This window comes from Bos indicus, chromosome 25, assembly GCF_029378745.1.
Source record: "Bos indicus isolate NIAB-ARS_2022 breed Sahiwal x Tharparkar chromosome 25, NIAB-ARS_B.indTharparkar_mat_pri_1.0, whole genome shotgun sequence".
NCBI lineage: Eukaryota > Metazoa > Chordata > Mammalia > Artiodactyla > Bovidae > Bos > Bos indicus.
Genome location: NC_091784.1, coordinates 6,613,640 through 6,630,412, shown reverse-complemented (window position 1 = coordinate 6,630,412; position 16,773 = coordinate 6,613,640). Strand labels below are relative to the sequence as shown.

Below are 16,773 nucleotides of genomic sequence, written 5' to 3'. Positions count from 1 at the left end.
AGGCACTATACACACGGCTTTGCAGTATTATCTTGTCACTGCCTCAAATCAACATTCCAAGTGGATTTTATTATCTCCAGTTTACAGATGGAAAAATGGACACTGATTTAAAGTACGAAAGGCTCTCAAGGTCAGGTCACAGAGTTGCTAAGTAAGAGAACTGGGATTAAAGTCCAGAACTTTGGGATTCCCTGTTAGCTGAGATGGTAAAAAATCCGCCTGCAATGCAGGAGACCTGGGTCGGGAACATCCCCTGGAGGAGGAAATGGCAACCCACTCCAGTGTTCTTGCCTGGAGAATCCCATGGACAGAGGAGCCTGGCGGGTTACAGCCCATGGGTCGCAAAGAGTCAGGTACGACTGAGCAGTTAACACTTTCATTATCCCAGCTCCAGCGAATATATGGTTTTACTGGGGTCCTCTGTTAATGCCGGCTTTGAGCACAGAATTTTTAACCCTTGCATAGATGCTGTGAGAAGAGCAAAAGCTAGGAACCACACCAGGTCTGTTGGAAACTGAAGCCAGAACTGCCCCCTGGTGCCATTATCTCTTGTCTGCAAGACCAGAAGAAATCCTGGTAGTCCCATGGCCAAGTGCCAGGGGCATTCCAGAAGGCCAGGCTTCACGAGGCTTTGATAAATCTCCACCATAACTCAGAACTAAATGTGGGCATCGAAAGGATGCCCCAGATTGAAAACTATTTACCTGGAAATGGGTGAAGATACCAGTCCAGGTACAAATGCATCAGTTGGAAAGGGCTATTCTTATATTTTACACATTTAATTCCCTTATATGGAGCTTCCCAGGTGGTGCTAATGGTCAAGAACTCACTTGCCAATGCAGGAGACATAAGAGATGTGGGTTTGATCTCCAGGTTGGGAAGATCCCCTGGAAAAGAGAATGGCAGCCCACTCCAGGATTCTTGCCTGGAGAATCCCATGGACAGAGGAGCCTGGTGGGCTACGGTCCATAGGGTCATAGAGGCAGACACGACTGAAGAGACTTAGCATAGCACAGCACAAGGCAGTATACAGCATCAGGGCTAGGAATACAGCGTCAGAAATAACAATCTCTGAATTTACATCCTAGCCTGTGATGTAGCCTGAGTGGTCTTGAGCAAATCTTTTAACCTCTCTGAGCTTCCTTGTTTTCACTTCGTACAATGGGGATAATGATGGTTCCTCGTACATTAGCTGTTGTCAGTATCTGGCGGTACTTAAGGATGCCTGATCCAGATTAAGTATTGAAACAGGAAATGTTCCAAACTCCCAGCACTCACCACGGCACCAGAGCATCACCAGTCACACAGCACAGCTTCACTCAGACCCAATCTGAAAGTTGCCTCAACTTTGAAAACCTCTCAAACTTCTCCCATGCAATTTTGTATCAGATGGCAAACTGTTTAGCCACACCAGGCCAGGCAGTAAGTGAGGAGAGAAAGCCCTGCCGGTGTTTATACCCTTTGACAAATGGGCTCTCATCTTCTCCTGACAGTTTCTCCTCCTGACTGATCCATCAGCTTCTGTTCTCATCACCTGGACCTCGGTCCTCATAATAGTATTGAAATTCAGATGGATTTTACACCACAAATAAAAATGAACTTAAATGCCTCTGTTTCCCACAAGCAATGCGGGTCATGTAAAGTCAAACGCAGAAGGTTTTACAAGCCCGGGCAGCCACCTGGAGGAATGGGTTACCTGGCATTGCCTTGGATAAACCTGCATTGGCTCTGTGACCCTGGCCTGTGGGAGGAGACCTTTTGAGCTCTGCTTCCCACTTAGAGGAAAAAAAAAAAAAAAAATGCTACCGGCCTTTCAGATCTGCCTGTGACATCCTCTGGGTGATTTTTAGGAAACATCCAGGAAACCATCCAAGTGCGGGGCCCAGACTCAGGGGTGCTGCTCATGGCTGGGCTTGAAAGTGAACGGGAAGCGGAAAATGAAATCACACTCCGGTACACACCATGAATCCCTCCATAAACAAGTGGGCAGGCTTCTCCAAGAGACAATTAGCTCACCGTCTGCCGATGGAAAAGAGGCGGCTAGGATACAGAGAAACTGAGAAATGGAGAGCAAAAAAAAAAAAAAAAAGATTCTCTCCTTCTGTCAACAGCCTCAGATGGAGCCCAGACTGTGCAGACCAGGAAGAGTGGTGTTATGGCTCTTCATTAAGATGAGGGCTCTCTCCACCTCTTGAAACTCACCGTTTATCTCCCATCATTCTATCTGGTCTAGGATTCAATGGGAAAATGACTGATCTCAAAGGAAATAGCCCTACCGAGTGAAAGAGAGTGGGAAGAGGCGTGAAACTGGAGGAGCTCGATGGGGAGAGACCCTATTGTGTGCGCCTGCTCAGTTGCTCAGTCATGTCCAACTCTCTGTGACCCCATGGACTACAGCCCACCAGGCTCCTCTGTCTGTGGGGATTCTCCAGGCAAGAACACTGGAGTGGGTTGGCATGCCCTCCTCCAAGGGATACTCCCAACCCAGGGATCGAACCCATGTCTCCTGCATTACCAGGTAGATTTGTTACCACCGAGCCACCTGGAAAGCCCCCAGGACCTTACTAGACCCCACTGAAAGCTTGAGATCTTCTGTTTTCTAAAATTCTTCTGTCGAGAAGATCCTCAACAATATGTCAGACGAAAACACGGATGGAAGCACACAAATATATCCCTGTATACAGAATATAGGGAGGAGAGGCAGCCAAGGAGGAAGGGAGGTGAAAGAGAAGGGAGAAACGAGAGAAAAGAAAGCAATTCCTGGAAGCCATCTAGCCCAATGGGTATCACATTAAGCTTTCTTAACTAAAGGCAATCGAGCTTTAAGGAAAACACTGCTAGGTCTCCTCCAGAGCTCTCAGCATTTCGTAAAAATCCACCCGGGGCCAAGGGGCTGCCTCTTCAGAGGCCAGCTGACTTATTATTTTGGCACCTCTGTCATCTCCTGTCACTTCAATTCCACTTTATCAAATTACTGATTTTGCCAGAAGCATTCGGAATGGATAGAAGGGGATGTGCAGGTGTGTGTGGGTGCACACACACACACACACACACACACACACACACACACTCATGCAGGAGAGAGTGTCATCACTTCAATGGTGCAATTTCATAATTACACGTCAGGGTGACAGAGTACCCAAACAGCATCCTAGACACAGTATCCTAGACGCCGGGGCGGCTGTCTGCCTTCATGACCTCATGCCCCATCTCTGGCTTGACGGATAGTACTGGCGGCGCTTCTCTCTGGAGGGTTGGGACACTACCCCTCCTCCGGGGGATCTAGATTTCATTATGACTTTCCCACTGAGAGACAGGACCCTGAGTGGCAGAATTACATCCTGCATCTCACCCCACTTCCAACCATATTAGGACATCCAGAGAAAGGACAGCCCTGATGTGAGACTCACAAACATTAAAAAAATAAAAAACCAGAACAGAACTCAGAGGAAGAAAAAAGAAAAGTCCTTCTCCTGAACAAAGGGAGTAAAATGCCATGAAGGTGTAAGATGGCAAAAAGTGGCAGTGGGTGTGTTGCTAGGAGTCACCACCAGTTGCTTACAAAGTCTCGGTGAATTCACGTGTCATCACGAAACACAGCAGGGCCTTGTGGTCCCTCTCTCCCATGTCCTCCAGCTATGTTTTGTCTGCAGAACAACTTTAGTCAAAGAATAAGTTTAATCAGAAAAGGCAGAAGCAAAGGAAAACTGTCAAACAGCATCCAACAATATGAGTCTAGTCATTAAGCGGAGTCAAGGACCTTTAGTTCCTTCTCAAGGGCAGAAAATAACACTGAGTCATAACCTGGGAGCTGTTTTGCAGACACTGAAACCCCCACCTGGTGGAGAAAGTTAACTACATGATGACCAGAGTGTAGCCATGATAGGAGTTGCCATAATTTTGAGAACTGGCTTCCAGGAAGTGGGAACAAACTGATGCTGGAACTGAAGACTAAGTGCATTTGAAACCATCGAGACGACACAGCCATCGCCAGACCCATTTTAAGAGGACTGTCAGAGCTGACTGCGCTGTTTCTGACCTTATCTCCCCCTCTCTGCATATGGACTTCCAAACTCCCCTTTAAAAGGTCCTGCCCACTGACCGTCCCGGAGGAGCTGGCCTCTGGGCATGTGTCCACCCTCACCCCCCACTGCTCCAGCTGCCGCCCTCTGAAATAAAGCAAACCCTTCTTTCCACCAACCTTGCCTCTTTATTGGCTTTAGAATGGCCAGCAGCCAGACCCCTCTCTTTCAGCAGCAGTCAGTCACGTGTAGTAGGGTTGGAAAACAACAGGCGAGCCCTCCAGACACGAGGCTTCATTTGAAGTGCCCGACTCAACCCAACTGTCTGTGACAAAGCAGGAAGCTTAAGTGTGTGTGTATGAGTCTGTTACTCTTCCTTGAAAACAGCTGAAGTTATGCACAGAATGATTGCCTCTGACTTCTTCCCACCAGTCATCACTTAGAGAGCGCCCATGGATGTGGGGGAGCACTATCGTCATGAAACATGAGCCAAAGAGGGTTTGGGTGGTAGAGTGGAGTGTGCAACCAGCTTACACTGCCCAGAGAATATCCTCTTTGTTCACTTATCTTGCTGGTAACGGAAGTGATGTTGTTTCAACAGCGTCAGTCCTTCTGGAATCTGGACTCCAACACGGCTGGCAAAGAAAGTAAAACAAAACAAACAAACCAAAAAAAACTAGACAGAAACGTGTTTATGAATTCCACGAACATCCAAGGGAAGGGCTTCCCTGGTGGTCCAGTGGTTTAAGAATCCACCCGCCAATGCAAGGGACACAGGTTCAATCCCTGGTCCAAGACGATTCCACATGCTTCCAGGCAACTAAGCCCGTGCCCCTCAACTACGGAGTCCGCGCTCCAGAGCCCCTGCTCCACAACCAGAGAAGCCGTGCAGTGAGAAGCCTCCGCACCACACAGGACGGTAGCCCCCACTGGCCACAACCAGAGAAAGCCCAGGCGCAGCAGTGAAGACCCAGTCCAGTCAAAATAAACAACCAAATAAATAAATCCCAAGGAAGCGATCCTGAACTTCAGAAGCAGGCAGGGAACACGCTCTCATGTGGTGAGCAGAGTCCCTGGGAACAGATTTAAAAAAAAAAAGACGGGGAATACCTCTTCCACCTCAATTCCATTTGCCCAACTCACAACATACAGGCCGGCAGACACACTGGTTTGTCAACATGTAGTGAATGCCAATATGAATTGTAACACCTTTGCTTGAAAACTAGACAAGACACGACTGGAGCTCGGCTCGGATCATCAGGCTCAAATTTAAGCTATGGTATCATCACTCCCTTCAAAGTATGGAGATGAACCCTCCTTAAGATAATGCACGGCGCCTGTCTTCTATTTTAAAGCAAATTTTGTTTTGAGAAGTCCTCACTACCCTATTAATCAGCGGATGACTGAGCTAGCACAAAATCAGGGCTGAAAACCTCTTCTTGAAATAATAACTGCCTTCAACAATAATGGTACAGCTGCAGAGGGAAACATCTTTCAAAGTTGCAGAACGGTGTCAAAAGTAGCCAGGAGATATGGACCTTCAATCCAGTTATTTGACCTTTTTGTTTGTTTGTTTGTTTTAATCCAAGGCATTAAAGGTAAAATTTGATCTGCTTGGACACACTTCTCCACAGAAACTTCTGTGAACTCTTGTCAATAAAGGGAGACCGAAAATATTAAAGGAAAGAACAATTGTCTAGTGGTCGCCTGTCCTGAGCGGGTCCACACAGTGTAACAAGAAGATAAATGGGGGGAAAACTCTAAGATACAAAGCAAATGACCTCCCTTTCCTGTACGCCCCCATGAAACATCACGAGAATGTTTATATGGTATAAAGTCACTGTTCATGTGACTATGTCATGACAGGAATTAGTACAGGCTCTTTTTCAAGCCAAAATGTATAGATCAGATATATATATATATATATATATATATATATATCAGTTATATTTATTTTCAGGGCACACCCTAAAAAGCCCAAGAGTATACATTCTTCTGTTACATATGCAATGTCCTATAATTCTATATCATATATGGCATATTACACATTAATAATCAACCAAACTATTCAACTAAAATGTGAAATGAGTTAAGGATAAACAGCTATTTTCCTGAAAAGAAGCAGATGACTAAAACAAAAATCAACACAATCTTCTATCTTCAGTGAAGTCGTTAGATCCAACTCAGATTGTAAAGAAAAAAAAAAAAAACCAACAACAGACATTTTAAAATGCAATGGGCTTTAAGTGTCTAAAAACCAAGCACGTGAATCATCTTTGCAAGCCGTCTTCCAGCAAGGCATACCTTCAACACTTGGGTTTAAATCACAGAAATCTTGTTTTGTTTGAAACCAAAAGGATGAAAAATATAGACTTACCTTTCTGTCCTCTATTTCCACACAAGTATTGCAGTCTGCTTTGATATCCTGAGAGGAGGAGAAAAGAAAGGGAGAGAGGACAGGAGTCAGACTTATGGTCAGAAAACGTTTAGTGGTGTCGTTGAAATGCCCTTTAAAATAATAAAAAGCTCATGCTCCTGATGGTTGTTTCTCGAGCCACTGCCCTTTATAGCGCTTTTTAGAAGTATATGCCCTGCTGTTTGCATTAGAGACATATGGATGCCATAGCTAAGCTTTATTGCATGCAGATGTGGGGTGAAGGCAAAGCTATGGATCAGAAATCACAGCAGAGAGTAATGGATGGCTTATAAAATGATGTGCCCACCTCAGACACCTTCCCTTATATCAGCAGAGATTGCCCTTACTGGGAATTAATGTCTCTTGCCCATTCCAGATTTGGGACAGTCAAATCTAGCTTTCTTCAACTCAAAGTCATCACTGTCTGTTTTTAACCCTCCTTCCATGCATCCATCTGTCCAGTCATCCATCCATCCAACTGGTCCATCATCTGTCATCCACCCATCCATCCACTGTCCATTCATCCATCCATTATCCATCCATCATCCATCCATGATGTATCCATCCACAATCCATCATCCATCCATCCATCTAAATATCATCCTTCTATTCATCTATAGGAGAAGGCAATGGCACCCCACTCCAGTACTGTTGCCTGGAAAATCCCATGGATGGAGGAGCCTGGTGGGCTGCAGTCCATGGGGTTGTGAAGAGTCGGACACGACTGAGCGACTACACTTTCACTTTTCACTTTCATGCATTGGAGAGGAAATGGCAACCCACTCCAGTGTTCTTGTCTGGAGAATCCCAGGGACGGTAGAGCCTGGTGGGCTGCCGTCTATGGGGTTGCACAGAGCCAGACACGACTGAAGCGACTTAGCATAGCATAGCATAGCATATTCATCCATATTCATCACATACCTACTTCTTATGCATTTTTCTTGTTGCTTTGGAATGTAAAGATGAAAAAACATGGTTTCAACCCTCAAGGAACTCCCAAGTTACACAAAGAGACACATACACACTCAAGCAATTGTGATATTCATTTACTCATTCAAAAGATATATATTCAGCACCTATTTCTTGCCAAGTCTTGCTCTAGGCATGGAAGACCTAACATATGAAACACAGGAAGGTCCTGCCCTAGTGATGTTCACATTTTGCTGGAAAAGACAGAAAACAAAAAAGAAACATCTATAATGTTTGATATTTAGAAGAAGAAACATTCCATGAAGAGAAATAAATCAGGGAGAAGGGGATGGAATTCAGTCCCTCAGTCAGGAAGATCACTGCAAGAGGAAATGGCAACCCACTCCAGTACTCTTGGCCTGGAAAATCCCATGGACAGAGGAGCCTGGTGGGCTACTCTTTGGGGTCACAAAGAGTACTGAGGACAACTTAGTAACTGAGCATGTAGGGAGTGGGAAATGCTGAGGAAGACTTTAAATTTGAAGAGAGCTGGCAACTGAGGAAAGGCTTGAAGGCAGCTGAGGGATGAGCTATGCTTGTGGCCATCTGGGAAAGAGTATCTCAGAAAAGGAGAGAACATCAGAAGAGGAGAGAACAGGTGCAAAGGCCCTGAGGGGGCGATGGGGCGGATAAGATAAGCGGTGGGAGGTCTCTGTGGCTGGAGGGAAGCCTGTTAGGGAAATAGTGGGAGGTGCATCAGTGAGCAACCACCCAGACTTACTTTTGTTCTTATTGTGAGGGCTTCCCAGATGGCGCTAGTGGTAAGTAACCAACCAGCCAATGCCCCAGATATAGGAGATGTTGGTTTGATCCTTGGGTTGGGAAGATCCCCTGGAGGAGGGCATGGCAACCCACTCCAGTATTCTTGCCTGGAGAATCCCATGGACAGAGGAGCCTGGCGGGCTACAGTCCATAGGGTGGCAAAGAGTTGGACACGACTGAGCGACTGGCACACTTGTGTCTTATTTCGCTCAGCATCATGCCTTCATCCATGCAGTAGTATGTCTCAGGACTTCTTTCCTCTTTGAGGCTGGATTATATTCCACTGTAAGGAGAGACCACATTTTGTCTATCCACTCATCCCCTGGGTAGTCACTGGGTCATCTCCACATTCTGGTTATCACGAATAATGCTGCTATAAACATGGGTGCACACACATCTGTTCAAGTCCCTGCTTTCAGTCCTTTTGTGTATATGTCCAAAAGTTGAACTGCTGAATTACACACTAATTTCAGGGGTAAGTCTTTGAGGAGCCGCCACAGGGTTCTCCACAGTGGCTGCAACATTGTACTCTCCCACAGGCAATGAGCAAGGTTCCAGTCTCTCCACGTCCTTGCCCAGGGCTCATCATTTCCACTCAGAAGGTGTGAAGAGAGAACAGGTATTAGCTGCTTTTTAATTAGTTTATTTTTATTGTTGACTATGGGACTACAAATAGATCCAACCAGTCCATTCTGAAGGAGATCAGCCCTGGGATTTCTTTGGAAGGAATGATGCTAAAGCTGAAACTCCAGTACTTTGGCCACCTCATGTGAAGAGTTGACTCATTGGAAAAGACTCTGATGCTGGGAGGGATTGGGGGCAGGAGGAGAAGGGGAGACAGAGGATGAGATGGCTGGATGGCATCGCTGACTCAATGGACGTGAGTCTGAGTGAACTCCGGGAGTTGGTGATGGACAGGGAGGCCTGGTGTGCTGCGATTCACAGGGTTGCAAAGAGTCAGACACAACTGAGTGACTGAACTGAACTGAACTAAACTGATGCCGGGTCTTTGTCGCTGCAGGCAGGCTTTCCTCTGGTTCTGGCCAGAAGGGCCTTCTCCCCACGGTGGCTGCCCTTGTTGCAGAGACAAGGCTCCAGATGCACAGGCTTCAGCAGTCATGGCTCACGGGCTTAGATGCTCTGCATTATGTGGGACCTTCCCAGACCAGGGACTGAACCAGTGTCCCCTGCGGTGCAAGGCAGGCTCCCAACCATTGTACCAGCAGAGAAGCCTTTAGCTGACTTCTGTTTAAATATAAGAGACAGTTGGGGGCCAAAAATGCAAGTGGGGAGACAAGTGTGGGGGCTGCTGTGGGAATTCAGGTGGAAGATGATGGTGATGGCAAGGGGAGTGATGGGCAGGGGAGGCAGGGAGTCACGGTCAGAGTGTGGACAGATCAGCAGGTGTCCTCCAAGACTGGATGTGGGAGGCGAGGAAAAGATGGGGATCAAGGACTATTGCAAGGTTTCCGGTCTGAGGATGCTAGTAGCGGAGGTGCGGGAGGGGCACGACGGTTGGGGCAGGAAGGTGAAGGGATCTGCAAACAACGGCACCTCTGTTGAATATCAGTGAAGTCCACAGCCCTGTTTATCCTCTCCCTCTTGGGCTGGGATGTTCTGCTGATGTGTCACGAGGACACTGTGGATACAAGTGCAAGGCTATCACCATAGTGATGGATCCAGCACAGCAAACGCTAGGTCCACGTGAATCAAGAGTGGAACCACAGCAGACAATGTCGCGGGCAGAAGACTTTGTTTTCTTTGTAACGGACTATTTTGCTACCAGCAAAGTGGGACAGAACCTGTGAGCAATGAAGGCATGTCCCTTTGGTGCCAGGAACTGTGTGGGATGTTTTTCACACCTGCCTCTAAATTTCCCCAAACGAAACAAGGTTAGGATTACTTAGTGTTTTTTTGTTTGTTTTTTTTTTAACTATAGTTGATGTATACTATTATATTAGTTTGAGATGTACAGCATGGTGATTCAGTGATTCTTTTTTTAAAGATCGTACTCCATTAAGATAATGGCTGTAATTCCCTGGGCTATACAACATACCATTGGTGCTTATGTATTATAATACATGTACTTCTTAACCCCGTGTGTCTAATCTGTTCCCCTGCTTTCCTTCTTCCCTTTGGTGGTCATTGGTTCGTTTTCTGTACCTGTGAGTCTGCTTCTGTTTTGCATACACATTCATTTGTATTTTTGTTTTTCTTGTCGCCGTTGTTGTTGTTCAGTCACTCAGTCGTGTCCAACTCTTTGAGACCCCAAGGACTGCAGCATGCCAGGCTTCCATTTCCTTTACCATCTCCTGGAGTTTTCTCAAACTCATGTCCACTGACTCAGTGATGTCATCCAACCATCTCATCCTCTGTCGTCCCCTTCTCCTCCAGCCTTCAATCTTTCCCAGCATCAGGGTCTTTTCCAATGAGTCAGTTCTTCCCATCAGGTGGCCAAAGTATTGGAGCTTCAGCTTCAGCTTCAGCATCAGTCCTTCCAGTGAATATTCAGGACTGATTTCCTTTAGGATGGACTAGTTGGATCTCCTTGCAGTCCAAGGGACTCTCAAGAGTCTTCTCCAACACCACAGTTCAAAAGCATCTATTCTTCGGTGCTCAGCTTTCTTTATGGTCCAACTCTCACATCCATACATGACTACTGGAAAAACCATAGCTTTGACTACATGGACCTTTGTTGGCAAAGTAATGTCTCTGCTTTTTAATATACTGTCTAAGTTGGTCATAACTTTTCTTCCAAGGAGCAAGTGTCTTTTAATTTCACGGCTGCAGTCACCATCTGCAGTGATTTTGGAGCCCCAAAAATAAAGTCTCTCACTGTTTCCATTATTTCCCCCATCTATTTGCCATGAAGTAATGGGACCGGATGCCATGATCTTAGTTTTTTGAATGTTGAGCTGTAAGCCAACTTTTTCATTCTCCTGTTTCACTTTCAAAAAGAGGCTCTTAAGTTCTTCACTTTCTGCCATAAGGGTGGTATTATCTGTGTATCTGAGGTTATTGATATTTCTCCCAGCAATCTTGACTCCATCTTGTGCTTCATCCAGTCCAGCATTTCACATGAAATGTGAAATGTACCCTTCATATAAGTTAAATAAGCAGGGTGACAATACACAGCCTTGATATACTCCTTTCCCAATTTGAAACAACTCTGTTGTTCGATGTCCTGTTCCAACTGTTACTTCTTGACCTGCATACACATTTCTCAGGAGGTAGGTCAGGTGGTCTGCTATTCCTGTCTCTTGAAGAATTTTCCAGTGATGCTGGAAAATTCTGGTGATCCAAACAGTCAAAGAATTTGGCATAGTCAATAAAGTAGAAGGAGACGTTTTTCTGGAACTCTCTTGCTTTTTCGATGATCCAGCGGATGTTGGCAATTTGATCTATGGTTCCTCTGCCTTTTCTAAATCTAGCTTGAACATCTGGAAGTTCATGGTTCATGTACTGTTGATGCCTGGATTGGAGAATTTTGAGAATAACTTTGCTAGCATATGAGATGAGTGCAATTGTGTGGTAGTTTGAACATTCTTTGGCATTGCCTTTCTTTGGAATTGGAATGAAAATTGACCTTTTCCAGTCCTGTGGCCAAATTTGCTGGCATATTGAGTGCAGCATTTAACAGCATCATCTTTTAGGATTTAAAATAGCTTAGCTGGAATTCCATCACCTCCACTAGCTTTGTCCATAGTGATGCTTCCTAAGGCCCACTTGACTTCACATTCCAGGATGTCTGACTCTAGGTGAGTGATCACACCATTGTGGTTATCTGGTTCAAGAAGATCTTGTTTGTACAGTTCTTCTGTGTATTCTTACTACCTCTTCTTAATATCTTCAGCTTCTGTTATGTCCATACCATTTCTGTCCTTTATTGCTGCAAATGACATTATCTTTCTCTTTTTATGGCTGAGTAGTATTCCATTGTATTATATACATTGTATTATATTATATACACATATTATATACATTGTACATTATATACATTGTATTACACACACACACACACACACACACACACACACACACACACACACACGCACATATACTTACACAGAGATCCTGAATCAGAACCCACATTTTAAAAAGTGTTGTGGACAGAATGGTTGTATCTCCCAAATGCATAGTTTGAAGCCCTTGAACCCCAAGTTGGCTGTCTTTAGAGATGGGCCTTTAAAAACATAATTAAGGTTCAATGAAGTTGTAAGGATGGGGTCCTCATTTAATAGGATTAGTGCCCTTATAAGAAGAGTCACTCAAGCTTCAATACTTTGGCCACTGGATGTGAAGAGCTGACTCACTGGAAAAGACCCTGATGCCGGGAAAGATTGAGAGTAGGAGGAGAAGGGGGTGGCAGAGGATGAGATGGTTGGATGGCATCACCGACTGAATGGACATGAGTTTGAGAAAACTCCGAGAGATAGAGAAGGACAGGGAAGCCTGGCCTGCTGCAGTCCATGGGGTCACAAAGAGTCAGACACGACTTACCAACTGAACACCGACAAGAAGAGGCACTGGAGGGAAGATATCAGAGAGCTTCTCTAATCTCTCTGCACTCATGAACCAAGAAGAGGCCACACGTGGACATATCGAGAAGATGTCATCTGCTTGTCAGGAAGAGAGTGCCCACCAGAACTTGACTATACTAACACCCTGCTCTGGGACCTTCAGCCTCCAGACCTTCAGCAAAATAAATTCCAGTTGTTTAACCACCAGTCAGATTAAGACAGTGAGATACCCCGGATGATCTGAGAAGCACAGTCGGAGGACATGGACTCACGCTTTTCCCACTCAGACTCCTAATTTAACAGCTGAGGTCTCCGACTGACCTTGCAGGCAGAGGAGTGCCCTGCTTCCCACTGAGAATTCTGTTTGAAGTCATCCTCTAAGGCCATGGTCCCAACCATTTTTGCACCAGGAACAGGTTTCATGGAAGACAATGTTTCCAGGGATGGGGGGTGAGGAAGAATGTTTTCAGGATGATTCAAGGGTATTGCATTTATTTCTGTTATTATGACATCAGCTGCAACTCAGATCACCAGGCATTAGATACTGGAGGTTAGGACCCTACTCTAAGGAACATGAAGAGAAAGTAGAGATTAGTTTGGTATGGGAGAGATGAAAGTGTAGATTGTTAAACCTCAGAGATATCATCTTGAAAACAGGCAGGCAAAAGCAGTTCCCTGCCTGTTTGATGCTATTCTGACCAGGGGAAGCTCGCGTTTTCTTCCTCAAATGAAAATATGATGAGTTTGCAAGGATGAATCCATATCCGATTTTGATTTACCCACACAGAAATGGCAGGTGTTAATCAACTAAGGAACAAAATCAATAAACCCAAGGCAGGGTTTTTTTTTTTTTTTAAATCTGCCACCAAGGACCATGCCAGGGACAGATAAAAGCCATCTGGCAAGATCCAAGCTCTTGCCATTTCCTGAAGATTATTCAATTTATTCTTGTCAGGATTAATTTACTTAAGCCCACGCTGGAATTTTTATTTAGATGATACTGTTGGTTTGTCATCTGCTGCAGAACATCGCGGGAGGCACCCCAGGGGACATGCAGTTGCTTCTGAACAATGTTGGACTCAAATTGGAAAAATGTCACTTTGGCGGGAACAAATTACGGTTCAGATCGCTCAGCGGAGAGTGGGTGTCTGCAGACTGCGGGCTTTGACCTGACCTTTTCCAAGCCGGAGGAGTTGAGGAAGTACTTTGATGGCTTCGCTTGGGGGAACAGATCAAGTGCTCAAGTGTTAAGTATGAATCTGTAGCCCTAGACTCATCACCAACCATCAATTTCCCTAGAGGAGTCAGCCATGCTTCTTGCGGTACCTGGGAAACCCTGAACAGTGTTGAACTGCCAAAGTAGATGGAAACCCACATTTGCTATGGTTTCATGAAGCTTGGATCCATATCACTGGGCTCCCCCAGCAGTGACTCAGTTCTCTGCTTGTAAAATAAAGGTAATAATAACAGCTGCTTCCCTTGTTGTGAGGCATATCGGCCATGGTTTCAGACGACGGTAAGCCATCAAGACCCGTTAGCTATCGTCAGTGGCCTTTGCTGAACGTCTTTGGGAGACCCGGTTCTGAGTGGAGTCCCTGAGAACTTCAAAAACAGTTCTATTTTTAAAGTTTTCTCTCCAGAGGCTTCTGAGTTCCTCTGGCTTTCAGACATCAAAGCGCGAGCGTGTCTGTTCTTTTCAGAAGCTGTTTCATCTCCCGAGAGATATTTCTTTTCTTCTGCATTTCTCGTGCCAGTTCTTTCTGACGATTTTTGTAGGTCAGGGTTATTTCTGTCTGCCGTGCAGGAGCACCATCGTCCTGCATCGCGGATCAGCATCATGCAGGGCTCCGAAGACCCTGGAAGGCAAAGGTCTCGGCGAGTAGGTGGAGAGACACCCCGGCCAGTGAGATTCTGGAGGCCTCGGGAGACTTAGAAGCTAGGAGCCTGTAGGGGGCTCCCCAGGTGGCATTAGTGGTAAAGAACCTGCCTGCCAGTGCAGGAGACATGAGATGAGAGTTCAAGCCCTAGGTCAGGAAGATTGGGGCATGGCAACCCACTCCAGTGTCCTTGCCTGGAGAATCCCATGGACAGAGGAGTCTAAACAACAGCAATCCTGGGGATCACTTTCACTCTCAAGAGCTGTTACGCCCAGGGTCCCCTGTGTTTTCAGAGTCCAGCGCCTGGAACTGTCCTAAAAATGGATGATTTCAGTTATTAATACTGGAAGGGCAATGGAAAGGAAAGAGCAGGGCCCTTATATCTTACGTAAGAGCTGTTGTCGTCTAGCTGCTAGGCCGTAACTGACTCTCTTTGCGACCCCATAGACTGCAGCCCCGCCAGGCTCCTCTGTCCATGGGACTCTCCAGGCAGGAACACTGGAGCAGTTTGCCATTTCCTTCTCCAGGAGATCCTGCCCCAGGGATCAAATCCACATCTCTTACATTTCCTGCATTGGCAGGTGGTTTCTTTACCAATGAGTCACCTGGGAAGCCCATGTAAGGGTTAAGTAAGGCTAATATATTGTTGATACACCATAATTCTCCTGGACTTGGATACAAAGTCCCAGAGTTTTTAAGGGAAATACCTGCAGCTCAAGTCATCTCTTGGGAGCTGGGGAAAACACAGCCAAAGACTCAGCTGACAAGTCCAAACAGGGCTTATGATCAACTGCTCTTATGAATGGAAGAAATCCAAGTGTTTTGTTCTTTCTTTTCAAACAGAAAATAAATGCTATGGCCAGACAGTTTAGAGCACGGAAAAGCAATGCGTTACATCATCGTAGTCCAAAAAAGAATTCAAAAGTGCATTTAAAATTCTGAATCAACGTTACAGGAGGAGGAGGGGCGATAGTTTTCCTTCTACCTTCCTAGGATCTTGGCTGAAACTCCCAGTAACAAAGACGGATGACAAGAGGAAAAGAAACACAGTGAGTCTCCTACAGATGAGTGAACTTTCAAAGACGGGAACACGCGTGCTCATGACCAGTCACGTGAGGTGGTTCGCGTGTTCAGTGTACATTGTCACGTGTGTGCATCCTCCCCCAGCAGTTGTGTCTTTGTGTACTTTAGTGCCTTGTACTGTATAGAGCACAGTAGTATGTGATCTTTATTTCCAGCCCAGGATGTCCAGAAGCAGTTGTACAAGCAGCAGAGATGGAGGCGGTACTGCGAGCAAGCGCCAAGAGTCAGAGGCCCAGAGAAACGACCGAGAGCAACAAGAAGGAGGAGGAACCGCAGACCCGGACGAGGGTCAGGATGCAGGAAACGGTACCGGCTTTTTCTTTATTTGAGCGGGCACTGTTAGAGCTTGCGGCTCAGGATTTGAAGGGGGAAGGGTGCACGAAGGCTGCGTCGGCCATCCAGAACGCAACCCCGTGCTACTGTGTCATCTACGGGGAGAAAAAAAGCCCCGCTGCCCAGACCTCACCGAATTGTTTTCTTCAAGGGGGTAGATGGAGTTGAACCCAGCGAGGAACCGGAAGCCCTGCCACCCATGTCAGGCGTGAGTGAAACCGCAGCTCGCCCTCCGTCCCGTGTTGCTGATGGTCCTTCGGCTCCACCGTGTCCCAGCCCCTCTCCTCCGACCTCCTCCTTGCCTGTTCACTCCACGCCGGCCCCTGTATGCCAGCTGCTGTACTGGACTATGGTGCTACTCAAGAGCCTATACTGTTTTTCTTTATTATTATTATTTTTTAACGTAGCATTTATGTGACAACTATTCACTACTCTGAACTATTATGGTTCTACAAAGCTGGCTGTCAGTTGAGCACCTAGGCTAACTTGGTTGGACTTATGGACAAATTGGACTTCTGAACGCACTCTGGGGATGGAACTTGTTCGCATGTGGAGGATTGACTAGAAGGCTTTTTTCCTGTTTGCCTCCTGTACACAGGGGAGAGACCCAGGAAAAGTAACTGCCAGAAGTGGCCCATCCACCCCCTGAAGGACTGTCTTCAGCCAAAGATAAAAGGCCTTAGGGTTGGGATGGTGGTTACCAGGGAAGCGCAGTAAACAAGGGTGTGCCTGTGATGGAGACCTAAGCTCTTGCCTTCTCCCGGACAAGGGTTTCTAAAGACTTAGAGTCC

General features: G+C 46.2%; 1 protein-coding gene across 8 annotated transcripts in view; it reads right to left on the bottom strand.

Annotated features, from left to right (window-relative positions):
• The window catches only part of RBFOX1 (RNA binding fox-1 homolog 1), a 2,439,741-nt gene that overhangs the window by 1,068,600 nt on the left and 1,354,368 nt on the right, over nt 1–16,773 (bottom strand). For all 8 annotated transcript variants that reach the window (XM_070779612.1, XM_070779617.1, XM_070779611.1 and 5 more), the window contains one exon: nt 6,400–6,447. In XM_070779612.1, coding sequence (XP_070635713.1) covers nt 6,400–6,447 — 48 coding nt within the window. The remainder of the gene's footprint in view (nt 1–6,399; nt 6,448–16,773) is intronic.